The 26,595-nt window shown below is 49.8% G+C and overlaps 1 protein-coding gene across 1 annotated transcript in view; it reads left to right on the plus strand.

Moving 5' to 3' along the window:
* The window catches only part of Ank1 (ankyrin 1), a 185,519-nt gene that overhangs the window by 120,142 nt on the left and 38,782 nt on the right, over positions 1-26,595 (plus strand). Inside the window, exons 4-24 of the mRNA XM_052751837.1 lie at positions 61-159; positions 990-1,088; positions 1,528-1,713; positions 2,633-2,731; positions 3,096-3,194; positions 3,495-3,593; positions 6,608-6,805; positions 8,038-8,136; positions 8,530-8,628; positions 9,151-9,249; positions 10,258-10,455; positions 11,361-11,459; positions 12,070-12,168; positions 15,845-16,042; positions 20,702-20,800; positions 22,721-22,819; positions 23,041-23,139; positions 24,117-24,209; positions 24,589-24,661; positions 25,331-25,354; positions 26,471-26,567. Of these exons, the coding sequence (XP_052607797.1) occupies positions 61-159; positions 990-1,088; positions 1,528-1,713; positions 2,633-2,731; positions 3,096-3,194; positions 3,495-3,593; positions 6,608-6,805; positions 8,038-8,136; positions 8,530-8,628; positions 9,151-9,249; positions 10,258-10,455; positions 11,361-11,459; positions 12,070-12,168; positions 15,845-16,042; positions 20,702-20,800; positions 22,721-22,819; positions 23,041-23,139; positions 24,117-24,209; positions 24,589-24,661; positions 25,331-25,354; positions 26,471-26,567 (2,354 nt within the window). The remainder of the gene's footprint in view (positions 1-60; positions 160-989; positions 1,089-1,527; positions 1,714-2,632; positions 2,732-3,095; positions 3,195-3,494; positions 3,594-6,607; positions 6,806-8,037; positions 8,137-8,529; positions 8,629-9,150; positions 9,250-10,257; positions 10,456-11,360; positions 11,460-12,069; positions 12,169-15,844; positions 16,043-20,701; positions 20,801-22,720; positions 22,820-23,040; positions 23,140-24,116; positions 24,210-24,588; positions 24,662-25,330; positions 25,355-26,470; positions 26,568-26,595) is intronic.

Genomic DNA, 26,595 nt, shown 5'->3' on the forward strand with positions numbered 1-26,595 from the left:
CCTCCCCGTGACAATCCCTTGAGCAGGCTGAGGAAAATCTGTTCCTTGCCTCTGTTTCAGAAGGGGAATACCGCTCTGCATATCGCTGCCCTTGCTGGTCAGGATGAGGTGGTCCGGGAGCTGGTCAACTATGGAGCCAATGTCAATGCCCAGTCTCAGGTAAGGTAATCTCCCTGACTCCTAGGACGGGAAAGTCCTTCTTCACTTACACAATTGTTTTAGGCTACATAGAAGACACATTGGCTGCTGTGTACTTCACACACACACACACACACACACACACACACACACACACACACACACACACACATTGTAGCTAGGACTAGATTTATTACTGCCACATCTCCAAGCAGTAATACAGGCATTCTGTGTTAATTTTCCAAGGCTAGACTACACATCCTTAGCATGGAGAGTTGGTCAGTATGGACTCCATCTTGGTTCAGTAGACCGGTGAAATCACATATTATGGATGGGCCATAGGTGGGTCCATCACATATACCATATACATATACCATAGGGAGGGATATAAGGCTTGGTTATTAGTGTAAAAATATAATAAAAGTCGGGGGGGGGGCTGGAGAGTTGGATCAGCAGCTAAGGGCATGTACTGCTCTTGCGAATTATCCAAGTTCAGTTCCCAGTACCCCACACCAGGTGGCTCACAACCACCTGTCACTCCGGCTTCGGGGATCTGACGTGCCCATTCATGTGCACACATCCACCCATCACAGATATACATATACACTTAATTGAAAACAGAATAACTTTTTAAGTAGAGGAGGATGTTTGAGAAGGTGCAGGACAAAACCCTTCTGTGGATCATCTCTGCCTCTTGACCTTGGGCAATAATCTTCCAGAGAGAGTGGTTTGTGGCAAAGTGAGGGTATGAAGAGAGAACATCCCCCCAACCCCCGCCGCAAAGTGAGAGGGTTTGCACCTGTCTTCGTGTCTTTCCCACGGTTTTAATGGCTTCTTCTTCGGGTTTGCAGAAAGGCTTTACCCCCCTCTACATGGCGGCCCAGGAGAACCACTTGGAGGTGGTGAAGTTTTTACTGGAGAATGGAGCCAATCAGAATGTAGCCACAGAAGTAAGTTCCTTTGGGCAACGTGCTCTGGGCTGAAAGTGTCTCAGGTACATGCAGTGATCATGGCACATAGACTGCAAACAGGTAGTGCACATTCAGACCTCCTTAGCACGTAGTCAAACAACAAACATGTGGTACACACAGTCAGACACCCTCACGGCACACAGTCAGACTGCGAACACGACACACACAGTCAGACCCTCACGGCACACAGTCAGACTGCGATCACGACACACACAGTCAGACCCTCACGGCACACAGTCAGACTGTGAACACGACACACACTCAGACCCTCACGGCACACAGACAGACCTTACCTCAAGCATAAAGGAAAACTAAGTGCCGTGGGGCAAAGGAAGGCTTCGGGGAGGAGGTGGCGCTTGAGCTGAGCTTGGAGGATGCGAAGGGCTTTGGAATCCCGTCTTTGCTCTCCCCCGACCAGGATGGCTTCACTCCGCTGGCCGTGGCTCTACAGCAGGGTCATGAGAACGTGGTGGCTCACCTCATCAACTACGGGACAAAAGGGAAAGTGCGCCTCCCCGCCCTGCACATCGCAGCCCGCAATGACGACACACGGACAGCTGCGGTGCTCCTGCAGAATGACCCCAACCCAGACGTGCTTTCCAAGGTGAGGGAAGCCAGTGTGTACGTGTCCACCAGGGAGAGCAAGCCGGGGCGCTGGAGGACGGGGCGCCAAAAGCACCCTTAGTTCCCAGTGTTTTTCCAAGACCAGAGATGATGGGGATGAAGCCTGGGCCTTAAGTGCTCAGCAGCAACATGGAAGGGCTTAGTGGGCAGCCCGACCTCAGATCCCCAGAGAAAGCTGAGATGGTTCTGGCTACTTGGGGCATTCAGAACAGCACCCAGGAGGGCAGGGTGGGCCTCCATCCAGAATGAAGCTATACCCCAGAGGGGGCTCTGGGTCGTCACCCTCTTCTTACCCCGCTGTCCTTGCTGGATGAAGTAGTCATCACATCCAGTTGCAGAAGAGCAGGAAGGTATAAAGTGGGGTTCCTGGAGATGTGGTATTTAAAGTGTTTCTAAGGACTGCTCATCCAGTTAGGCCATCGACTGTCCCTCAATCAGCTAGATTGCTTGACCTGTTCACACGGTTCCTCCCTCCACCTATTCTACCACATCCCTGTCCCCGGGGTTTGTTCGGATGTGGTCTAAGGATATGGATCAGGACGACAGTGGTGATCCTCTAGCCAGATGGCTGAGTCACACACCCTGTTAAGGGGCTGGCAGTCATGGACTCCATAAACCTTCACTGGTGACTAAAATCTCTTCATGAGAGGTGACGTCAGTTTGTAGTTTGCCTTGGCCATAGGCAAAGCCTAGACGTGACTCTGAAGTGATGCTAAGCCTTTGGACATAGCTTGCCATGAGGGCATCTCTCCACCCCGTCCATAGATTTTGCCGTTGGCCAAAGCCCGCTCTGTGTGTCGGGCCCTGTGGCCCTGTTAACTTGTTTAGAAAACCTGAGCTGGTTCTGGGACAGAGGTGCCGGTACGTGACAAGTGATTCTCCCCCTTCTCTTGCACCAGACGGGATTCACACCCCTCCACATCGCAGCTCACTATGAGAACCTCAACGTGGCCCAGCTGCTCCTCAACAGGGGAGCCAGTGTCAACTTCACACCTCAGGTAACCTCGCTGGAGTCTCTGCACACTGTCCAGAGTTTGGGGGTGCCCCTGTTTCTCTCAAGCACTCTCTCTAGCACTTTGGAATCTACCTGTGTCTCAGAAATGCCTAGGGGGCCAGAGCCCCAGTGACTAGTAAGACCTGCTGCTAGGAGATTACTGATCAACTGTCTCTCAGTTCTCACCAGCTTTGTCTGGAGGAAATTCAGAACCATCAGGTCCTCCCAGGTCCTGACTCTCCCATAGTTAACGTTGCAGCTTGTCCTGAAGCAGTCAGGAGATGCAGGCAGGCGCTAGGGAGTGGTGGGCACACTGCCAACTTCCAAAGAAGCCCCGGCTTCTGAGGACCCCCCTTTCCTTCCTCCAGAATGGCATCACACCACTGCACATCGCCTCCCGCAGGGGGAATGTGATCATGGTGAGACTCCTGCTGGACCGAGGGGCTCAGATAGAAACAAGGACCAAGGTAGGTGTCAGCAGCCTTTGGGGCCAGGACGGGGGTGGGGGGGTGGGGGGTGGGTTCTGCTCTTGAGTCTCCCTGGGTGACGGGCTCTCGGTGTGCCGCCTGCCTCCCTGAGTGGTCTGCAGCAGTCGCTGGGTGCACCAGGGGACAGTGACAAACCCCAAGCTAAAGTTTTGCCAAGTTGGCCTGCCTGAAGGCAGAACCAGAACTTCCACGTCTGGGAAAGGTGTTACAGGCAGACTTGTGCCACCTAGCCACTGATGGCCGTCTCTGGGGCGTTCCGTTTCTCACTCTCTTCTAAAGGACGAATTGACGCCACTCCACTGTGCGGCTCGGAATGGACACGTGAGAATCTCAGAGATCCTGCTGGACCATGGGGCACCCATCCAAGCCAAAACCAAGGTGCGTGCTCCTTCCTGGGTGCGCCATCTGGCAGGCGGCGCTCCACGTCAGCCAGACTTTTCTTGTTGCTGTGGCAAAATGTCTTATAAGGGCCGCTTAAGGAAAGAAGGGTTCAGGGTGGCTCATGACTGTAGGGGACACCGTCCCTTGTGGCGGTGAGGTCAGGGCAGCAGCAGAGGGTCACACTGAGATACAGTCAGGAAAAAGAAAGACAGATGCTGGCCCTCAGCCCCTCAGTCTTGCCTCTTTTATGTCTATAAAACTAACACATGGGCAGCGCTGCTGGGGCCAGCCTAGACCCCCTGGAGCACAGCTGCATTGGCCTCAGTGTGCCTTCCAGGGTGGTCCTTTAAAAGTTGTGAGCAGGGAACCCCTGTTCAGTGGCATCCAGTGTTCAGAGGCTCTCCCCTTCTGAATCAATTTACATTTCCAGAGCAAGAAGGACTTTTTTCTCTTTAATGGGCTAACAGTTACAGCTGCTGCTTCTCCACCACCGTGTCTACAACTTTAAATCCCTTTTCCTGCTGAACTACACATTTTCGTATCTTTCTCTTCTGCAGTTGTTCTCGTGCTCACTATAGACCTGCATGAGTAACCATGACAACACCTATTTTGAGATTTCTTCCACCACACAAATTCATCCGTTACTTTGCATTCAGCCTCACCCAAGTTCTCAGGACATGGTAGAAAGAAGCCAGATTCTTTGGCAGACTATAACATGAAAGGGAGCTTGTTCCTCTCTGAAACCTCATAAGCTGGACCATCACTACCTGTATCCATTCTTCTCAGCTTTCTAGTCCCCCACACTCTCATGAGCAGGGCCCACTGGGCCCTAATTATAGCCTTCTGGGACCTCTCTAGCCTGGAGTTCTGAAATCTACTAAATTTCTCTTGCAAAACAGTTCTAAAGGCCTGGGAATTCTGTATCACAGAAACTGCACACTTCTTAGTACCAGTTTTTCTGACTAGTTACTTTTCTTGTTGCTAGGACAGAATATATGACAAGTTCAGGAGGGAAGAGTCTGGTTTGGCTCACAGTTTGAATTTGAGTCCATCATGGCGGAGAAAGCCTAGCAGCAGGGGCATGAGACAGTGGGTCACATGCCACCCATGGTCGGAAACAGAGAGGTGAATGCTGGTGCTCAGTTCTCTCTCTCCTTCTGCAGTCAGTCCTGGACCTCAGCCCGCAGCATGGTGCCTCCCATATTTGGGTCTTCATTTCTCACTTAAACCTTTCTAGAAACACCCTCAAAAATACCAGAGGTGTTTCCATAGTGACTGAAAGTCCAGACACATTGACGATGGATATGAGTCATCACGCAGACCCAGGATCCCATTTCTCTACAATCAGAGATGTTGATTCTGAGTGTGATAGTATGTACATGTGGCATCTGTTGCAGCACCCATACTGGAGGCAAAACTTCTTATCTAGATTAGCAGTCAGCAACATTTTATCCAAAAGCCCAGGTAAGCAAACATGTTTTGGCTTTGCAGACAATTTCATTGCTGTAATTAAAAAATCTGCCAATGGGGCAGAAAAATATCCATGGGCAATATGTACACAAGTGACCATGTTCCAATAAAATATTTATGGGCTGGGGAGATGGCTCCGTGGTTAAGAACACTTGCTGCTCTCGCACAGGACCCAAGATCACTTCCCAACACTCATATCTGGTGGCTTACAATCTCCTGTAACCAACAGCTCCAGGGAATCTAACACCCTCTCTGGCCTCTGTGGGCACCAGCCTGCATTTGTGCAGACACACACAGACACACACAGTCACATAAGTAAAAATGAAAGGAAATATTAAAAGAATATTTACAAACCCAAATGGCATGCTGGGTTTGGCCCCGGCTTCAGTTGGCCTGTGTCTGCTCTAAACCAGCCCCTGTTTCTTCCATCCTAGCTACTGAAAGGACAAGAGCTACGCTTTTAAAAAGTCTTCAGAGCCTAGCACAGAGAGGAGAGAAATTTAAAAAAAAAAAATATTTAAAACCACTTCAGTCAAGCTCCAGAAGAAGCCGGAGACAGGCTTATCTCTAGGTTCTAGGGTATGGACGCAAGTCTTCCAGGAAAAGCAAAAGCTGTTGGCCACACAGTGCTTCCCCATCCCCTCCCGGCTGGGATGAATTAAGACAATGCGTCTAAAGCAAACACCAGGCCCATTCACAACCACAGTTCGGGTCCAGGTTCGGTAAGAGACCCTGTCTCAAGGGACTAAGGCAGAGAACAATAGAATAGGACGTCCAGCTTCCTCCTTTGGTCTCTGCCCACATCCAAAGGCCACACACACACACACACACACACACACACACACACCCCAAAATGAAACCAAACATACCCGGACTAGTGGGATAGTTCAGTGGGTAAGGGTTCTTGCCACCAAGACTTACAGCCTGAGTTCAATCACCAGAACTCACATGGTAGAAAGAGAAACCGACTCCAGCAAGTTGTCCTCTGACAGTGAATGCCCACACATACACCATGGTGCAGACATGCCCTCCCACCACCCCACAAACACACCCAATAAATAAATGGGAATGCCTTTCAATTAAAAAGTTTAGAGAGATCTAAAACCTGTCTTGTCGTCCTTTTTCCACTCAAAGACACATGAATTAAGGCCCGCCATGCATGTTGCGTGTACTTATTGGGCCCTGTGAGCATTCGGGAAGAATGAGGTAGAGCTTGTAATTAAGAGAAAAGACGTGCCCAAGATGGCACCTGCAAATTCAATGATTTGGCAAAGGTGGAAATAAGGTCAGACTGAGTATGGACCAGCGAAGCCCTGGGGAGTCCAGGGTGGTCAGGGAGACCTTGCTGGAAGGTTTGGGGCTAGCTGGAAAGGCTGGAGGATTTGGCGAGGTGGGAGAGAACATTTTCATCAGAGCCCAGCTCACTTGGGCTCCACACTGAAGAACTGTGTCGACGAGGAGGACATGGCCTTGCCACCACTGTCCTGAGTCCCCTGCTCTGTCCCTGGGGCTTTGCCATTGCTCTATTTCTCTCCCTTCAGAATGGCTTGTCCCCAATTCACATGGCGGCTCAGGGAGACCATCTCGACTGTGTCCGACTTCTATTGCAATACAATGCGGAGATAGACGACATCACCTTGGATCACCTGACTCCTCTCCACGTGGCAGCCCACTGTGGCCACCACAGGGTGGCTAAGGTTCTTTTGGACAAAGGGGCCAAGCCCAACTCCAGAGCCCTGGTGAGAGGGCTGTTAGGGTGAAGGGATGGGGGTTGGGGGGCGCAGAGCTGCATGGGTGCTGCAAGGGTGAAGGGATGGAGGTTGGGGGTTACAGAGTTGCATGGGTGCTCTGTACCCAGGGCAGTACCATAGGCAAGAGCATATCGGGCATGGAAGTTTTATACTGCAATCCATGTCCGGGGAGTGTGGCCTTCTGCACTTGTGACCAAAGCTTTACCCACAGGCTGAGGTCCACTGTGGGTTTATCCCCAGGAGTTCTGACTCTGAAAGTGATGTTTATGGTATGCATGTGGGTTCAGGGGCCCCAGCCAGACTCAGAGCTGAGAGGCAGTAACGTCTTAGAAGCAGGCCTGGCCTTCAACCTACTGCGGGGTGAGGATGCATTGGCCTGAGCTGAGTACATCTCCTCTTCAAGGGGACTCTGGCCACAGCCCTGGGAGGCAACAAGTTCAGACCTAAGGCAGAGTACTCCTATGGCTGTGCTCCTCACCCTCCTCCCCAGGCCAGAGGCCGCCAGGGTAGTTCAAAGAGCCATAGGGCATGTCCAGGACCCTTGCCTCACACTTGTCCATTCTCAGTCGAGAACTGAAGGGACAGGTACCTTCCAGAGGCAAAAGAGCCTTCATTCCTTCAAACCTGTTGGCACTGAGCACAGACCAGACTCTGGGGTCACTGAGGCTTCCCAAGCTTGGGGCTGTTGACATTAGGGTTGAAATGTGCTGTCCTGTCTATTGCAAGGCTATCTCTGATCTCTAGACACGAAATGCAGTAGTTCTGCTTCCCTACCTGTGACAGCAAAGACATGGCTACAGCCCCACCCGCACCCCCAGAAAACTGACCTTGTTTGAGAAGCACTGCCCTATGAAGTACAGAAGAGGCAGACAGACAGACAGAACCCTGTCCCTGTGGAAGGGTATACCAGTGTAACATGCTGTGGAGCAGAATCCATTTCATTCAGCGTCAAATAGAAAGGAAGTAGTTTGCCTCCAAAAAGTACTCTTTCAGTGTATCCAGAAATATGACAGAATTTTTAAAAATGTTCCCAAATATCATGCTCAGAAATATGCTTGATGTGTAACGAGAAGGAACGCCTGTTTGTTGTCTGTTCATGAAGTGGCATGGTCTATGCCGTGGTCTAGGAGTGCTCGCTGGTGGGCTGGGAAGGGGCGGGATGCCTTTCCAGTTCTTTGGCTACTGTCTGAGTTGACCTGTGTGCTCTGTGTGGGCTACAGAATGGCTTCACCCCCTTACACATCGCCTGCAAGAAAAACCACATCCGCGTCATGGAGCTGCTGCTGAAGACGGGCGCATCCATCGACGCGGTCACTGAGGTAGGAGAAAGCACAGGTGTGCCTTCAGCCCCGCCCCACCCCCATCGCCTTGCGTGGTTATTCTCCATGGCTCTGTGTGGCTGCAGGTGTGCATGGGTGCATGTACATGTCAGCATGTCTCAAAAGGGGCTGGATCAAGGGGACTCACAGACACGAGGACTTGTCACACTGGGAAATGATGGTTTGACTTGTGAAGTGGTAACACTTTTCTGCCAGTGCTTTCTGTCCCTGCGGCCATCTGCCTGAGAACAAGCCCACCTGGTTTAAGTCCATTGTCTCAGGTAGCCGTTCCTGGAGCTCTCCAGCAACAGAAGAGTTTAAGATACTGAGGCTTGCTCTTCCTTGTGGAGCAAGTTCCTTCCTGCTCATCACTCTCCACTCCGTCCCTTCTAGTCTGGACTGACACCCCTCCACGTGGCATCCTTCATGGGACACCTTCCTATCGTGAAGAACTTACTGCAGCGGGGAGCGTCACCCAACGTCTCCAATGTGGTGAGTTCTCGACGACAGTGGGAGCACTTGGCTCTGGTCCACGGCTCCGAGGGAAGCTGTGGAAGGGGGGTCCCTGTTCTCTCCGCCCACAGAAATGGGATTCTCGGGACAGCAAAGGTGTCGGGAGTGGGGCGAGCAGGCCTCTCTATTGGTGCTTCCCCAGTTAAATTTGTCACACAACTGTACATCTTTAGAGTTTTATTTTGGAACTTCTATAAGTGCAATCTGGAAGTACATCCCCACATTTGAATATTCATTACCTCTGAGGTTTCCTTTCACGTTTACCTAGACTACTGAGAGAGAGAGAGAGAGAGAGAGAGAGAGAGAGAGAGAGAGAGAGAGAGAGAGAGAGAGAGAGAGAGAGAGAGAGAGGAAGAGAGAGAGAGGCAGAGACAGACTTGGCTGGGCAGCTCCAGCTCTTGGACAAAATCCTACCAAGCCCAGGCAGCAATCTGAGTTCGGCGTGTGTCCTTTTGCAACCCCAGCATGTGTTAACCGTTCTATAACTTGGTTATTTTGCAGAAAGTAGAGACCCCATTGCACATGGCAGCCCGAGCAGGGCATACCGAAGTGGCCAAATATTTGCTCCAGAACAAAGCAAAAGTCAATGCCAAGGCCAAGGTGAGCTCTGGAGGCAGGAAAGGGAGGGTCCCAGGGTCCCTCCAGCCTGTCGAAGGGAATGCATTCTGGTCAGAGGCCAGGGGCTCACAGGCGTTACCACTCCCATGTAGGTCACATCAAAAGCTCCAGCTCTGCTTTGCTGGAGTTCTGAGAAGGGCAGAGATATTCTTGTGTCCAAGCTGTGTTTCTGTAGCGTAACAAAACCCAGGGAGCAGGCTGGCCTGCAGCTTTTATTGGGCTAATGAGTAGATGTGACTGAAGGAAGGGAGTTGGCAAGATGGTGTCACCCGTGGTAATCAGCCAGGATTCACTTGATCTAAAAGTGGAGGATCCCCGGTTGTTTACTGGATGATGAAGAAACCATACGATCAGCTACAGAGTGTGCTAGATAGGCTGTGTGGCAAAGACCTGCGCTCTGCAGGCGACAGACCCCTTTGGGCATCTCTGCTTGAGCCCAGTAGCCGATATGCCATCCGTGGAACCCCTGCACCGTGAGCTATACCTGGAAGCTGGAAATGAGTGGGATAAATGGCTGTCTTTCCCAACTCAGTGGTTTGGAGCCCTGGGACCGCTGACATAGAGAATATCAAAGTTGAGTTCAAACATAAATTAAGTACACAGGCAGAAAGCTTGGGAGACAAAGCTTGTTGGAATAGCCATCAGTTTACAGTATCTTTTCTGTGTCCAACATTGTGAACCCTTTGTGTCCATTAGCCGTTTGATCTGAACCCTATGAAATAACGTTACATTTCCCCACTTACAACTGGGGAAGCTGGACCAACCTTTGAGCAATTAAGTAGCAATAACCACGAAGCTGGTGAGTTGTAAGGATTAAATGAGGTAGAGCATATTATTTTCTGTAACTCAGAGACTGGAAGAAATCCCAGATCTCTTTATTCATGGCTGAGTCACTTGCTCTCTCTGGGCCTCGCCTCCCGCCCCTGGGAAATACGGTTGGGGTTTGGAAAGGTTAACATTTCCAGTTCTGTGTTTTCACCTGGGGTCCAGGATGACCAGACGCCGCTTCACTGTGCCGCCCGCATCGGCCACACAAGCATGGTGAAGCTCCTCCTGGAGAATGGTGCCAGCCCCAACCTGGCTACCACTGCTGGCCACACGCCCCTGCATACCGCAGCCCGCGAGGGCCACGTGGACACAGCCCTGGCCCTTCTGGAGAAGGAGGCATCCCAAGCCTGCATGACCAAGGTACAGTCATACAGCCGCTGTTCCGATTCTTAGAAAGCGGCAGGCTGGCGGCGTTTAGTGGCCCACCTGTGATCACAGCACCCAGAAAGCTGAGGCAGGAGGATCACTTGAGCCCAGGAGCTCAAGGCCAACCTGGGCAACATAGCAAGACTGGATCCCCAAAAAACAAAAACAGAAACAAAACAAAAACAAGCTCCACATATTTTTCAGAAACAATAGGCTGGGCCCGGGGCTCTGAAGGGGATCCCCAACTATCCTTCTTTGTGGTCGTGGGACACTGCAGGCCCATTGTGTCTTCTACCTCCCCAGAAAGGGCATAGTCAGTTCTCTGCTCCCACCCAGGTTTCTTCTATTTCTCCTGCGGCAGTTAACTTGCTAGACATTTGCTCTAGGTTCCTAGGATCTAGGAAGGATCCAGGGGTTCAAGGACTGGGAAGTAGCTTTGTAAAGGAGTGCTTGCCTGCCACACGCAAGGCTCCAGGTTCATTCTCTAGAGCTGCAAAAGATAACTAACTAAGTAGGTAAGATTCTGCTGGACAGAGTGACACACACCTGTGATCCAGTACTGCAGAGAATGAAGCAAAGAGATCTGGAGTTCAAGGCCAGCCTGGACCACATAGTAAGACTGTCTCCAAAGGAACAATAAACAAAAGAGACAGCCCCTGCCTCTCTGAGTCAATAAGCAGTTGACAATATCAGAGGCAGCTTTCTCTTATTTCTCGTAGGAGAGTTGGCCAGGTGGTACTCAAGGAGGCTTGTAGCCTCTTACAGGGACCAGAATACTCAGGTCCTTCTGCCACATTGGCATTCCCATGCTGGTTAGGGCAGGAAGAGTCCCAACCACACCTTCCTTCAGATCAGCGGCATTGGCTCCCGCGGTCCTGATGGCCTGTGTTTCTCCTCAGAAAGGATTTACCCCTCTCCATGTGGCTGCTAAGTATGGGAAGGTACGGGTGGCCGAGCTGCTCCTAGAACACGATGCACATCCCAACGCAGCTGGAAAAGTGAGTTTGAACTTCCTTCTCCCCTTCTCGGTCTGAGAAGATTCCCTCTCCTATTTAGTTAGAGGAAGTGAGAAGGGACAGACTTCCCCACTGAGAATCACTTCTCCGGCCTGGGCAGCCTTCTGTAGAGGATGGTCTTTGGAGAAAATCCTGACAAAGAGCCTCGTCTGTTAGAAGGACCTGGTACTCTCTGAACAAGTGTGTTGATTTCATGGCCCCCCTCCCCATCAGGCATGAAGGAATGGTTCTAGATCCTGCTGGGGCTGTCTTTCAGGGGCTCTCCTTCAAGACTGGCTTTAGGCAGATATTTTTTTCTTTTTCTACAGTATTGATGATGGAACCCAGCACTGGAGTGTAGGCTAAACAAGCTCTCTACTATTAAGCTTAAATAAAGAGATTTATTTTCACTTTTTGTTGTGATAAAATGAAGCCTGAGGCAGTCCCATGCTGGCCAAATGCTTGCCCACTGGACTCTGCCCAGCCCAGTTTTGGAAGGGTCCTTCCCTGGGGAAGAAGCCGCCCCGTGGGTTGGAAAGCAGATCTTGCTTGTCTAAACGGTCCCTCGCAGAAAGGAAGCTGTTCATTTTCCCTCTGCTCTGTCACCCTGCAGAATGGCTTGACTCCCCTGCACGTAGCTGTCCATCACAACAACTTGGACATCGTCAAGCTCCTGCTCCCCCGAGGTGGCTCCCCGCACAGCCCTGCCTGGGTAAGGCTCCTAAACCAGCTCCTGTCTAAAGCAGTGGCTCTCAACCTTCCTAATGCCGTGACCCTTTGATACAGTTCTTCGTGCTGTGGCGACCCCCGGTCATAAAATTATTTTTGTTGCTACTTCATAACTGTAACTTTGCTACTGTTATGAATTGTAATTGTTAAATATCTGGTATGCAGGATATAGGATATGCGACCCCTGTGAATGGGTCATTCAACCCCTAAGGGGTCATGACCCACAAGTTGAGAACCTCAGAGGTTTTGTGTTGGACTCCATAAACACAGACATGTCACAACACCATTACAAATACTACCTGTAGGATCATTGCTGCTCTCTGAGGGCTCGTAGCCTGGGAAGTGGGTAATACTTTCCTGTCAGATGGTCTTTCACAACGGTGGAATTCAATTTACACACCACATGTCCCCCAACCCCACCAGCTACATGTCAACCGTGTTTTGTAAACGGATGGTCAAAGGTCTAGTGCATGAGCGTCTTCCTGGAGCCACAAGCCTTGTTCTCAGAGATTTCACTCGGTGGGACTGTGGCCCACTGGGGTGTCTCATTCTGGATCTGTTTCCAAGGTTCTGGTGCTGGGTGCAGTGGCCACACCTCTCTGGGCCTTGAAGCAAAGAGTCTAAGTGTGAGGGTCTCCCTAGTTTATTTCTATTTTTGAATATAGACACTGTGATGGGGGGATTTAACTCCTATGTGTTCTGCATTGGTTGCACATCTGGCTGCTGAAATACACTGCCAAGTATAGGACTCTGTGGCCAGGGAAGGGGGGAAAGCCAGAGGACAGAGGAGCCTTTGGGGGATCAGATTACCCCTGGGGTAAGGTGGGGTTTGTATCTGTGAGAGGCAAGAGAACACCAAGAGACTGGTCAGGAGCAGAGTCAGGGCCAGCATAAAAGAGACACCCGTGGTCCCTGCACCAGGTGCCCTGCCTTCTGACAGGACAGCCTGAGAATGATTTATAGCAGAATTCAGTCACACAGCAGGAGTTCCAGTGCCGCCCACCAAGGAGAGAGTCTTTCGGTGGGTCACTGTGGGCCTCGGCTGACACTTTCATCCATGGGGAGGGGGCCGAGTGACTTCAGCTTTGTTTCCTCTGGTCAGTATAAAGCTCACCTCAATTCACAGCATCCGTCTCCTGCAGACACAGCGTGCCTCAGGAAGCCCTTGTCTCCTCAGCCTTCGTCCCTACTCCTGTCTCCTGTGGTAGCGAGCCCTACATCATTGTGCAGAGGCAGCACACAGCCGGCTAAGATGTTGACTTACTCCGGCTTCTAAAAATAAGAAACCGGACTCCCCTCCTCCTCCTCCTCCTCCTCCTCCTCCTCCTCCTCCTCATTCCCACTTATATAAACGGAGCTGGAGCCAGGTTCATGATATTTAAAGAGAGCGAAAGGCAGCTCAAAGCCTGCACAGATGGGGTTTGTTTCCATGGCAAAAATAGTTTCCAAAGCAGTCTGGCAATTTTGTAGAATTTCACAGTAAATCCCTTTGCACCCAAACCAAACTCTCCCCTTCTCGGTCTGATGCGAACAGATTCCCTCCCGTGTGCATTCCTTCCCTGAGCTTATTTCCTCGGGAAAAGGAGCCTTTTACTGACATATATCCCTGTCTGACCTCTCCCTGGCGCTCTGACCTAGTTGCCATTTCTCCTTGTTACCCACAAAAGGTCATCGTTCCTTTAGTCCTGGTTTGGGGGACACTCTGATGGGTTGGTCCATGCTCTGAGATGGTCAGTGACTCATAGCTTCCATTTTAACCCAAGGTGACCTGGAAGATTTAGCCATCTCCAGGGCAAGCTTGTCCCTGACAAATCAGTGTCTGTTCATGACAGTGTGTTAGATACCCACAGCAGCCCGCGTGACCTGGGACTCCGGCTGTCCTATCCATGGATGCTCTGCAAATGTCTCCAATGACTGTGCCTTGGGGGTAAAGAAAAGCCCTAAAAAGCCTTGCTTTGCCCTAGTGAGTGGCTGTCCTTGTTTCACTAAGACATCTCAACCAGAAATGTTGGTGGTCCCTCAGGAAGACAATGAGTGGCAAGCAAAACCCCACAGACAGCTGGAGAGATGTTAGCCAATGTGAGAAAGCGTGTGTCCGGAGACAGTTGCACACAGGAACTGTCTGCTGTGTAGGCTGGGTGGACGTAGGTCCAGGAGGTCATAGGTCCTGTCTTCTGGCTTAGCAGTCCTTCACTCTGAATATTCCAGGGCCTGGCTACTCAAAGTATGGTTCTCGGATCAGCAACCTCAGCATCACCTGTCCTCAAGCCCTATCCAGACCTTCTGGGTCCAGTTCCACACTGAACAAGGTCTCAGGTGCTATGCACACACATCATAGTTCAAGAAGCCCACAGGTCCTAGAATCCACGGTCTGTTAAAGCAGATCACCTCTGAGCGAGAGCTTCCAAATAGGGAGTAATACAGATGCCTGTCTGCCTTGCTTTGAGTGGTCGGGGTAATGCTCCAGTAAGATCACAGTAAGAAACCATTTCTAACGAGGTCACCAACTGACCCTATTGCCTGTCCACTGTAGGATGAGGAGCTCATGCATCCTAAAAACCCAACCACTGACAATGATTTGCTACAAAAACAACATAAATGAATAAGATTTAAAGCCAGAAGTGTTATTATACCTGTGTTTCCAGCACTTGAGAGTTGGAGGCAGGAGAGCCTGCCTCAAGTTTGAGGCCTACTTGGGCTATATTGCATTTCCAGGCCAGCTTGGACTACAGAGTGAGAATAATTCAGGGTGACATGGTTAACTGGAAGGCCAACACTTGTTATCCTGTCTTGCCCAACAGTATATGGCAAAGCTACCACACACGGCTGCCCTGTTCTTGTGTCTTAATTTTGGAAAGCACTTCCTTGCGAGTACATAATTACATTTGATCCACCCAGAATTTTTTTTTTTTAGAAATAAACAAGGCAGATGTTTCCCCTACTTTTAATGATCTTTAAAAATACGAAAAGAAGTCATCTAGGTGGTGGAATACTGCCCTGGGTCGCTGATGGCTCAGAGGAGAATAGAACAGGCTAGCTCCTCCACATCCTTGAGTCCCCTGCCAGCAGGTCCAAAGAACGACACCAGGGCCCAACTGCGTCAGGAAAGGTTCCTTTTAGAAAAAGAACAGTAATACATCCTGAAGAGGAATTGTGAGCTTCTCGAGACCAGCCATTCTGTTGTTGTTGTTGTTGTTTGACAGGATTTCACTGACTGCCCTGGCTGATTCCAGGCTCACCCTTCCTCAGTCTCCAGAATTAGGATTATAAGTGTGTGCCGCTGTACGTGGTTCCATTTCTTTTCCATATGAAGCATTTGGGGCTTTGAGTCCTTACTGCCGGGGGGAGAGATGGGAAACTTTAACTCTTCCCTACCTCACCTTGAAGCTGGAATCTGAATTGTGCTTGGTAACATCGCGTCCTGCCTAGCAGCGCGTCTGAGAAAGATGGTTGGTCACAACCGATGGTGAGGAGGGCGCAGACGTTTGCCGGCTATTCAAGCCTCGCCTGCAGCTCTAGCTCCAACAGTAGCGTGTCTATTTGTCTATTCATTTAACACGCTTTCCTTGATGACAGCAGCCCTGCTCAGAGCCCATGTCCTCCTGTCATTGCCTTGGCTGTCGGGTGAAAGAGAACTCAGGTACCTTCTTCTGTTTCAGAACGGCTACACTCCTTTGCACATTGCTGCCAAGCAGAACCAGATAGAGGTGGCCTGGAGTCTGCTGCAGTATGGAGGGTCAGCAAATGCCGAGTCTGTGCAAGGCGTGACCCCGCTGCACCTTGCTGCCCAAGAGGGCCACACAGAAATGGTCGCTCTTCTCCTGTCAAAGCAAGCCAATGGCAACCTGGGAAATAAGGTAGGCCCCTCTGAGTCTACCCTACACCTTCAGTGAAGGTGTTAGCTTATGTGCTCACCCAGTGCTCTGCTTCTGCACGAGATGTGTGGGTGGGACGCTGATGACAGCATTCTGTGAGTTTTATCTCGGTGTCATACTGAATCCACAGCCGGCTGGTAAGGCTGTGACACCCCAAGCCTCTGTACCCTTCCTGTGTCAGACTACCTTGCCGTACTCCTCTGAGGATCTACAAGAAGACCACCATGAAAACCCAAAATGTGCTTGCCCCAGTGTGGGCCAGCATCGACATTCGGGAGTGCATTGCATAGTTTGGTACTGCATGTCTACTCTCTGTGGTAGAAAGTACGTTTGTTGTGGTGTCGTCCATCTCCTCTGGTTCTTCTAATCCTTCCCATGTAAAAAGCCAGACCTGGTAGCATGTGATAATAGTCCCAGTGTTGCTGGGGTAACAGAGACAGGGGGAACACTGAAGCCCACTGACCAGCTAGCGGAGAGCTGTTTCCAGTGAGAGACCTTGTCTCAAAGATAAGGTGCGGAGCTCCTACATCTGACACCAAGGTTGACCACTGATGCGCCAGACGTCCCCATGTACGTGTCCATCTACACACAAGCACAAAGCGGGTCTCGATCGTGCTTGATCCCATTGATAAAGTGTGTCTAGGACAGACAAATTCACAGAGACCGATTAGTGGTTGTTAGGGATTGGAGTGCCCAGGGAATGGGAAATGGCTGATGATGGAGATGGCGTTTCCGTTGTGGGAGATGACAGCGTTCTAACGTGAGACGGCCTGATGGTTTCCCAAGTCCCTACAGGCTACAAATCATGAAGTTTTATAGCTTAAAGGGCAAATTTCATGAAAATTATATGTCAATGAGACTGCTATTTAAAGAGAAGCAATACTGATCTTCCTTAGGTCATGAACTGTTGCTAAAGTTTTCCTGCCTAGCCCACAGCCAGGACAAATCTCTCTCACCTGCCAGTCCCACAGCCACTCAGACCCAACCAAGTAAACACAGAGACTTATATTGGTTACAAACTGTATGGCCATGGCAGGCTTCTTGCTAACTGTTCTTTCAGCTTAAATTAATCCATTTCTATTAATCTATACCTTGCCACATGGCTCGTGGCTTACCGGCATCTTCACATGCTGTTTGTCATCGTGGCAGCTGGCAGTGTCTCTCTGACTCAGCCTTCCACTTCCCAGCTTTATTCTCCTCCTTGTCCCGCCTACACTTCCTGCCTATCCAATGGCCAATCAGTGTTTTATTTATTGACCAATCAGCAACACATTTGACATACAGACCATCCCACAGCAATGAACTCTTTTGAGAGGCCGAGGAAGACTGTGAACAACTCACCCAGAAAAGATACCTTTGTGTCCATCCTTGTAGGCAGTTTAAAGTTCAAAAAGTTTAAAAGTAAAAGTTTAAAATGCCTCACACCCATACATCTCCTGATCCCGGGTTGCGAGCTCCTTGTCTGGTATATAAGTCACCACTGAAAAAACTATATTCCTGAATGCAGATGCTGCTCTAGATTGGGGTCCATGTAGTCATGCCCTTACACTTCCATGACAAACTTTGTTGATGGAGTCACTACCCAGCAGCCACCTCTTTAGAGGATAAATTAGCCTAAGAATTTCAGGAAGGCAAGTGTGTTGCAGGTAAATTTGGAATTTCCTAAAGCACTCTGGAGGCACTGTGTTTTTGTCTGTTTGTTTGTTTGTTTTTCATAGAGTTCCTCTCCCATCTAACTTGGACCTGTTCTGCCTCTGCATATGCTCCCAATGTCTCTATGAGTTCATTGTGTGTGTCAGTTCTGTTGTGTCTGGAGACACCGTTTCCTTGGAGTCAGCCATCCCCTCTGGCTTTCACAATCATTTAGCACCCTCTTCCACATGGTTCCCTGAGCCCTGAGGGGAAGGGGTCTATGAAGACATCCCATTCGGGACTAAGTGTTCCAAAGTCTCTCGCTCTCTGCACATTGTCCAGTTGTGCGTCTCTGTATCAGTTCCCCTCTGCTGTAGGAGTAAACTTCTCTGATGATGGCTGTGCAAGACACTGATCTATGTGTATAGCAGAATGTCACTAAGGATCATTTTATTGCTATGGTCCTTTGTTTTCCTTAGGCCCGTGGCCTATCTAGTCTCAGGTTCTTGGCCGCTCAAGAAGTATCAGACATGAGTTCCGTCTCATGAAATGGGCCTTAAATCTAAACAGGAAGTGGTTGGTTAACCCCACAACATTTGTGCCACCACTGAGCCAGCCTATCAGGCAGGTCAGGCCATCATCGAAGATCACAGGGTTTGTAGCTTGGTTGGCATTTACCCTTCTCCTCTGATGGCATGCAGAGTGTCTTCTAGTCCCCTGAATACCAGCAGCAGAGGTGAAGGCTCTAGGTAGGCACCAGCCTGACTTCGTGTTCAACGAGGTAGGTAGGTGTTGTCCTCAGTAATGGGACTTTACCATTAGCTTGCAAAGAGGAGCCAATAGCTTTGGCAATAGCCTGAGTTGTTTGGGGGGCTACATAGAGCCTCAACTAGATGTAACCCATTCCTGGCACTGGAGTTTCACTTGTGGTGAAAGGTATCTAGTTGGGGCTTTGCCTCCCCCATTTAGATTTCTTTCATATATATATAAAAGCTTTTATTATAGTAGGTTTCCATATAACCCCTCAAGTAGCCCTTAGTGTTAGCTGTCCTTCCCTGTATTCCCTCCATACCCCACTCTCTCCTCCCCCTCTATTTAAAACTCCCATCCCAGTCTGCCCCCGACTCTCCATAATTATTTGTTCTTTTTTCCTTTTCTTGGGAGATCCTCCCTGCTCCCTGGGTCCTCACTCCACACCTAACCTCTGTGGTTGTACAGATTGTAGCATGGCTATTGAAGGCTTAAACACTAACATGCACGTATAAAAGAATATATACCATATTTGTCTTTTGAGGTCTGGGTTACTTCATTCAGGATGATTTTTTTTCTAACTCCATCCACTTACTTGTGAATTCCATGATTTCAATTTTTTTTAATAGCTGAATAATATTCCATTGTGTAGAGGTATCACATTTTCATTACCCATTCATCTGTTTGGATATCTGGGCTGTTTTCTAATTTCTGGCTATTATGAGTAGAGTGGCAATGAATATGGTTGACTAACATCCTCTATAGTAGGATGAAGTGTTCTCTGGGTATATGGCCAAGGATGGAGAGCTGGATTTTCAGGTATATTTACTCCCAGTTTCCCGAGGAACTGCCACACTGATTTCCATAGTGGCTGTACATGTTTGCATTCCCAGCAGCAATGGAGGAGTGTTCGCCTTATGCCACATCCTCATCAGCATGATTTGTTTTATGGATCTTGGCCATTTTGACAGGTGTAAGATGAAATCTCAAAGTAGTTTTGATTTGCATTTCCCTGATGTCTAGGAATGTTGAGCCATAACCCTAACCCTAAATGTTTCTCAGCCATTTGTGTTTCGTCTATGTGAACTTTATTTAGTTCTGTACCCCAATTTTAAATTGGGTTATTTGTTTTCTTGGTGTTCAGAGTTTTTTCTTTTAGTTCTTTGTCCTTTTATTTCTTTAGTTCTAATATCTATATTTTAGATATTAACCTTGTATCCGATGTATTATTAGTTAAGATCTTTTCCCATTATGTAGCCTGCAAATTCTCAGGGGTTAAACACAGGAATAAATAATCCCAGACCAGCAAATCAAGAGAAGGTTGGGGGACCCACATCATAACAATAAAATAACAGGAATCAATACGCACTGCTCATTAATAACTCTCAATATTAATGATCTCAACTTACCAATTAAGAGAAAAAAAACAGATTAGATTAGATTAGATTAGGAAACAGAATCCAGACCTTGGGCAGCCTAAGGAAGTGAAGTTATTTGATGAGGAACCAGAGTTGGGCTTTTATATTCAGCATAAGAAGTAAAGGGAAAGAGGCTTTCCCAACAGATTTTGTGCAAATTCCCACATAGCAATCAACACCTTGACATATCACTATTCTCATGAGAAAGCTGATGAGAAGTCCGAGAATGTGGTCCTTTCACTCCCAAAGGGGTCCCCACCCTCACAGTGCCGTGGGCTGCGGAGCAGTGGTAGCGCATGCTCAGAAGTTACAGAGTGATTTTACGTGGATGGCACTGTCTCAGATGCCCCCTGCTTTGCCCTTGAGATAAGTGGGCGGTAGCCTGTATCTTCTAGAATAAGAGCCCAAGGCAGCAAAGTTTGCCGTGGAAATGACAATCACTACAATTGAAAGTCTTCGTTGAGTGAATCTGTTGTCTGTGGGCCAGCCCAAGCCCACTGCTTAGTGCTCTAAGGCTTTATTGGAACTCGGCCATGCCTGGTGGTTTCCCTGCTGGCTGGAACTGCTTGTTACCAGGATTGGCAAAGTGACAGAGACACAGGTCTCATAAATTAGTGGTCGGGCCCGTAACAGAAAAAGCTGCCTGATCCTTCCCTACGTTAGTCGCCTGACATTCAGATGAGGACATGGAGGCCCAGAATAGGAAGATTTTTGCCAGATGACCAGTCAGATAGCCAATTTGGTGCTGCATAGGCTTGGGGCTTTCAAGCCTCACGGTTCTATCACTATAGCCTGGGATTCTGCCATGACTCAAAGTTGATGTACATCTGTTTCTTTTTAGAGTGGACTCACTCCTCTCCACCTGGTAGCACAAGAAGGCCATGTTCCAGTGGCAGACGTGCTGATCAAACATGGTGTCACAGTGGATGCTACCACCCGGGTAAGGCAGGCCACCCTATGCCTGCATCTGTCATGGCTCCCTCCCTTAGCTGCGTGCTCTGTCCGATCCACCCCGATGTACGCCCTCACACCTTAGAACATCACAGGGGCACTCCCTCAGAATTGTCTCCTTCATGGACACAAAACCTGAGGATCAACACTTTTCTGCCTTTTCCTGAGACTGGTAAGGAGTCTGGAGACACGGGCATTCATGGCCACTCGTTATATCCGGGAATTTTTTAAAGTTTGCTAGACCTTTGAGTTTTTCCTAAGAACTTGGAATGGGTGTTTACACATGATGTTAAATCCTGTCTCATATGTGTAGTAAGCATGTAGAGGGTAGCCAGGCTTCCTCTGTGTCACTAGGAAGTACAGCCCCTTTCACGCCAGGATTATGTTAAATGGAGTTGGGCTTTCTCTCAGGTTCTCTGTGTCAAAGAGTCCTGTGTTGCGGTGTAAGGGTGAGTGTGTGCATGGTGCACAGCACACTGCTCTGGGTGTTTGCAGTGTGGGGACATGACTGCAGTGACAGGAAGGAGCTGTAAAATGTGACATCTAGACTAAGAAGCTGGCAGCCTAGAGGGAGAAAAGAGCACCCCCAGCTGGTGGGAGAAGGGACTGCATGGAAGAGGAACACCCTCGTTCCTTTTGTGGCCTTAAGTGGAAGGGACAAAGGGTTGAGGATGTAACTCAGGGTAGAGAGTTTGCCTAGCCATGTGCCAGGCCCTGGGTTCTGCCCCCAGCACTGAAAAACCCCAAAGAAGGAACAGAGTGATACCACCAGCAACACACACACACACACGCACGCACGCACGCACGCACACATGCACCCCAGTTCCATAGATGCTCTAGCCATGATGTTGTGCTGAAGACATCCCCAAGAAGAACTTCCCACAGCTTCAGCAAGAATCTCTTTAAAAGCCCAAGAATATCCTTATCCTAGTTCAGTCTTTTGGGGTCCTTCCCTGAAAAACCCTGTTCTGTAGATTAGGCTGCCTCATAGATAGACATAGACAAAGCCACATCAGGACATGAGGGTCTGACCCATAGGGTCTGTGTTAAGAGGGCCTCTGGAATCTTCAGCTAGCTCCCTAAGGACATGTGTGACCAAAGAGGGGCTGGCTTGTCAGCCATTTGGGCATAACACCAATCAGTGGGAGCTGGGGCAGAGTTTGAACATGGAGGACGTGGAGCACCTGCTGGTATGTGGGAGACCTCGTTCATCCCTACCAAAAATAAACAAGTAAAAATCAACAGGATAGATTCTTTGGAAATTTAGCACGGCAGCCCACAGTCACATGAATAACCATGGTCCATCACTTTAGACCTTGGTCACTTCCCATAAACTCTAGTAACGCAGCTAGCATCTGGATGCTTACAGTAGGGCTCCACCCCTCTAGTAGAAGAAATGAGGCTGCTGTTGTGAATGTCAGCGTTGACAGTACGTGGCTGTCTGTCCTTCCAGAGCTCCTCCTAGCACAGACCCGACAGCCCCTCCTTCTAAGAAGAACGCTTCTCGAATCCTGGTGCAGCTCTCTCCGATCACCCGCAAGCCTTTCCAAGTGCTGCCACAGACATTTGTCCCCACTCTGCCCCCCCTCTGCTTCATGTCAGCTGCCCTTGCTCATCCTCAAGGCTAGCAGTTTTCAGCCTAGCCCTCTCTCCCAGGTTCATGTCAGCCTTCCGACTGCCTGCTTGATGACTTCGGTAGCATCTCAACTTTCCCTTGTCTGACACCAGATCCTGTCCCTTCTCTAACCAGCATCAGCACCACGTCTCACAGCAGCCCTCGCCCTTCCCCAGAGCTTTCTCCCCCTCCCTGAAGCAGCTGCTTCTGTAAGGATTCCACTGAAGCGTGGCTCTGCTGGTGCTCGGCGGAGCCCCGATGACTTCCCACCCACACTCATTCCTTGCCTTTCAGATGGGTTACACCCCGCTCCACGTGGCCAGTCATTATGGAAACATCAAGCTGGTGAAGTTTTTGCTACAGCACCAGGCAGATGTCAATGCCAAGACCAAGGTACAGGGGCACCTTACATCCAATCCCCACGCTGACAGCTCCTAGGCACTCGCTTAGGAGGCAACCAGAGCCACTCCAGGCCCTGATTCAGTCCTGAGCTTTGAACCTAAAGAAGGAAGTGGGGGAGGGGAGCAGTTTTAGTAGATGGACTCTGGAGTTTGTATGCAGTTCTTCCCCCCAACGGCTCACTGATCCTGCCAAATGTCTGCCTTATTTCATAGCTAGGATACGGCCCCTTGCACCAAGCAGCTCAGCAAGGCCACACAGACATTGTGACGCTGCTCCTCAAGAATGGTGCTTCTCCGAACGAGGTCAGCTCGGTGAGTACCTGTCTGGTCCCATTTCACACAGCAAGGGGAGCATCCCTAACCATATAGTTTGCTGACACTCTGGAGTCTGGGGAGAGCTACGCACCATAATGTAGCTGCCTTGTGTACTCCAGACATTGGAATATGATTCCTTTTGGTCACTGGAGAGTGACCTTCACCAGCAGCATGCCTCCTCTGCTCTGGCTTGTAACTGTTCCTGCTGACACACCTTCTGCTGTGTTTGAAGCTACCTTCATGAAGTATGGCACGAGTAGGCAAAACTAAGTGCTTTGGACCTGGAAAGACATCCCTAGCAGCCTTGGCGATTGTGGTTCGGGATGGATTTCCTGTCCTGACCGTGGGGTTGGTAGGATTAACCTGCAGGGCTGTTCCCAACTCAGAAAGCTGTGGACCCTTGACTGCAGATGTTTGCTGAGGGTGTAACTGCAGCTGGGCTGACGTCATGTGGAGCCCGGGCACAGTCTGCAAGCAGAAAAGGACCTTCAAAGATAAAAGCTTCAGTGCCTTGCGGTTCTCACCTAACCCTTTCCCTTAAGATCAAAACATTAAAGTGTCCCTATCCCATTTGGGGAATTTGTGAATCGGACAGCTCTAATTAGTGAACTGAAAGGTTCAGGATTGCTGTTAACTATCATCACACGCAGTTACTGACAGCTGAGGAGGGGTATGGGAGCATTGCCCTGCTGCTAACCGGTTCCTCCCAGCAGTGCTTGACTGCCTTGGGAGACTTGGCTCTGTTCTCATGTCAAGACCATATGCTTAACACCCAGGGCTTACAGTGTGTCCTGCTCACCTTCCTGTCTTCTCTCATCTTTGTGGCCTCCAGGGTCACATACTTGTACACAGATCTCGGCTCCAAGGCCCAGTCTGTCCACTTGGGCCCTTCTGAAGAATCCAAGCAAACCTGGTCTGTGTACAAGAGGCAGACTCTCTCCTCTGACTCCCTGTCGGCTTTTCCTCTGTCCTAGAACGGAACCACACCTCTGGCAATAGCCAAGCGTTTGGGCTATATCTCTGTAACAGACGTGCTCAAGGTGGTCACGGATGAAACCAGTGTAGTGGTATGTCTGCCCCTCCCCTGAGGCACCCCAACCCCAACTCCAGCTACAGCCATGGGTCCTGAGGGTTACCGCCCAAAGCCAATGCCTCCCATCTGGTAGGCACTACTAGCTACAGGTGGGGCAATACTGCCACCTGGTGACCAAAGAATTGGATGGGGCTTGAGGAAGGGGTGAGGTGTAGGGCAGGCAGTCTGAGGTCTGGCATTATCCTGCCTATGGTACCCGCCAGGCTTCAGCTTCCAGATCATACACCTCCTGGCTTTCTTTGGCGGCACATCTTTCCATCTCCTTTCCTGGCTGCTTATCTGGGGCAGCCGCTGAACTGAAGCAAAGATACCCTGTTCCGTGTGGGTCCGACCCCTGCCCTTTCTCCTTTCAGTTAGTCAGCGACAAACATCGGATGAGCTACCCTGAGACCGTGGATGAGATCCTGGATGTGTCTGAAGATGAAGGTAAAAACCTTTGGTGATGAATTCAGGCTCCATCCTCTCAGGCTTCCCTCGGAGTCCCTCAGAACAGATCCAGGCTGTCCATACAAGCACACACTGAAACTGGGGAGACCCGCTTCCTACAAATATTGTCTATTGACAGAACAACTCTTTTCAGAGGATCCCAGGTGAAGGAAAAATTGAGGACTTAGAGGTTAATATTTTAGCTCTCAAGTCTTTATGTGGGAGTTAGAACGGATGGGTCTACTCAAGGCAGCTCTGAGAGCTGGCGGCAGCTGCGGCAACATCTGGCTACTGCTCTCCTCCACAAACGATAAGGCTGGCTGTTTAAAAAGAGGATGCATCCTGGTCAGCTGCCCTTCGGACAGTGTGGTGGACAGAAAGTCTGGAGTCTCTCGTTGTCATTGGGGGATTGAGGTTTCAACTTCCCAATCTCCAGGGTATCTTCCCCTTCCCCCTTCCCCAAGTAAGCCCTACTTCCTCACAGAATTGAGAGAATGCATGCAGGATAGCAGGGATGGGCTTGCTCTCTGGCCCCTTCGGTCTGGAATTCATTGTTGGGATGACTGTCAGCTAGACATCTCCAGCACATGCGCCCTTAACGACATGCCTCTCGCTTTACTGGGTCCTGATGCTCTCACCCCTTCAACTTGGCTCTTCTTTACCTTCCAGGAACTGCTCAGATAACTATAATGGGTATGAAATGCTTTCTGTTCCCTGTGGTCTTTCTCACCAGAGCACATCCCACCATAAGCACACGAGTCCTCACTAACCCATGCCTGCTTCTCATCCTCCGTGGCCCCATGCAGGGCCCGGAGCTGACTAAACAGGACATGCACACCATGAAACCACCTCTGTATCTGTGCCCATGCCACCGTGTCTGTGCTCATCCTGCATGAACAGTTACACTTCCATGCTGTCGGCTCCAGGTCATAGGGCCAGGCTCCTCCTGCAGGGTGATAGGCATGGGGGGCCCAGAGCCCAGGCTGCTAGTCCAGTCAGGCCAAGAAGATGGGGGAGGGGTGCAGGTTGCTGATTTAGGTACAGGGAGCTAGATCCTCTTTATGAGATTTGGAATTACAAATAAAAATTCCAGGATGAGGAGTTATTAAGGTATAAAATAGTAAATAAATAAAGGGGTTTCGATAACAAAAGGATGCTATAGCCTTGAGTGAATAGGTTTGAGCACAGTACTGTTTACTCCTCTATAATGGTAGACTAGAAATATCTGTAACCTAAGCTGGGTGTGGTGGCTCATGCTTTTAATCCCAGCATTCAGGAGGCAGAGACAGGTGGATCCTTGAGTTCAAGGCCAGCCTGGTCTACAAAGCAAGTTCCAGGACAGCCAGAGCTACACAGAGAAACCCTGTCTCAAAAAAGAAAGAAAGAAAGAAAGAAAGAAAGAAAGAAGGAAGGAAGGAAGGAAGGAAGGAAGGAAGGAAGGAAGGAAGGAAGGAAGGAAGGAAGGAATATCTGTAACTGTGACTCTTTATGATGCCATTTTAACCTCTGAAAGAGCTATTGTGTATTGGGGAACTCATCAAACAAAAACCTTCTTTCTGGCTGTGTTGGTTTCCAGCCTACAAAGCTGGGGGGAGGCAGAGGGACTAGAAACTGGCCCACCCTGGGCTCTAGTGCTGGAAGAACAGGCCTGGGAATTCCCATGGCTAACAGACCCCTTGGGGCATCAGAAACCAAAACTGCCCTCCGCTTTTGAGTAGACATTGAGAAGGGGACTGTGAAAAGTGCTCGTTAGGAACCAAAAAGTGATTTGTCTCCAGCCTGCCACTCACTTGAGCTCCTGGTTTTCAGGTGAAGAACTTGTCGGCTCCAAGGCTGAGAGGCGGGACTCCCGGGATGTGGGTGAGGAGAAAGAGCTGTTGGATTTTGTGCCGAAGCTAGACCAAGTGTAAGATGGGTTCAGTGTGGGTGGGAGG

This window comes from Peromyscus californicus, unplaced genomic scaffold (genome assembly GCF_007827085.1).
Source record: "Peromyscus californicus insignis strain IS unplaced genomic scaffold, ASM782708v3 Scaffold_23__1_contigs__length_62951481, whole genome shotgun sequence".
NCBI lineage: Eukaryota > Metazoa > Chordata > Mammalia > Rodentia > Cricetidae > Peromyscus > Peromyscus californicus.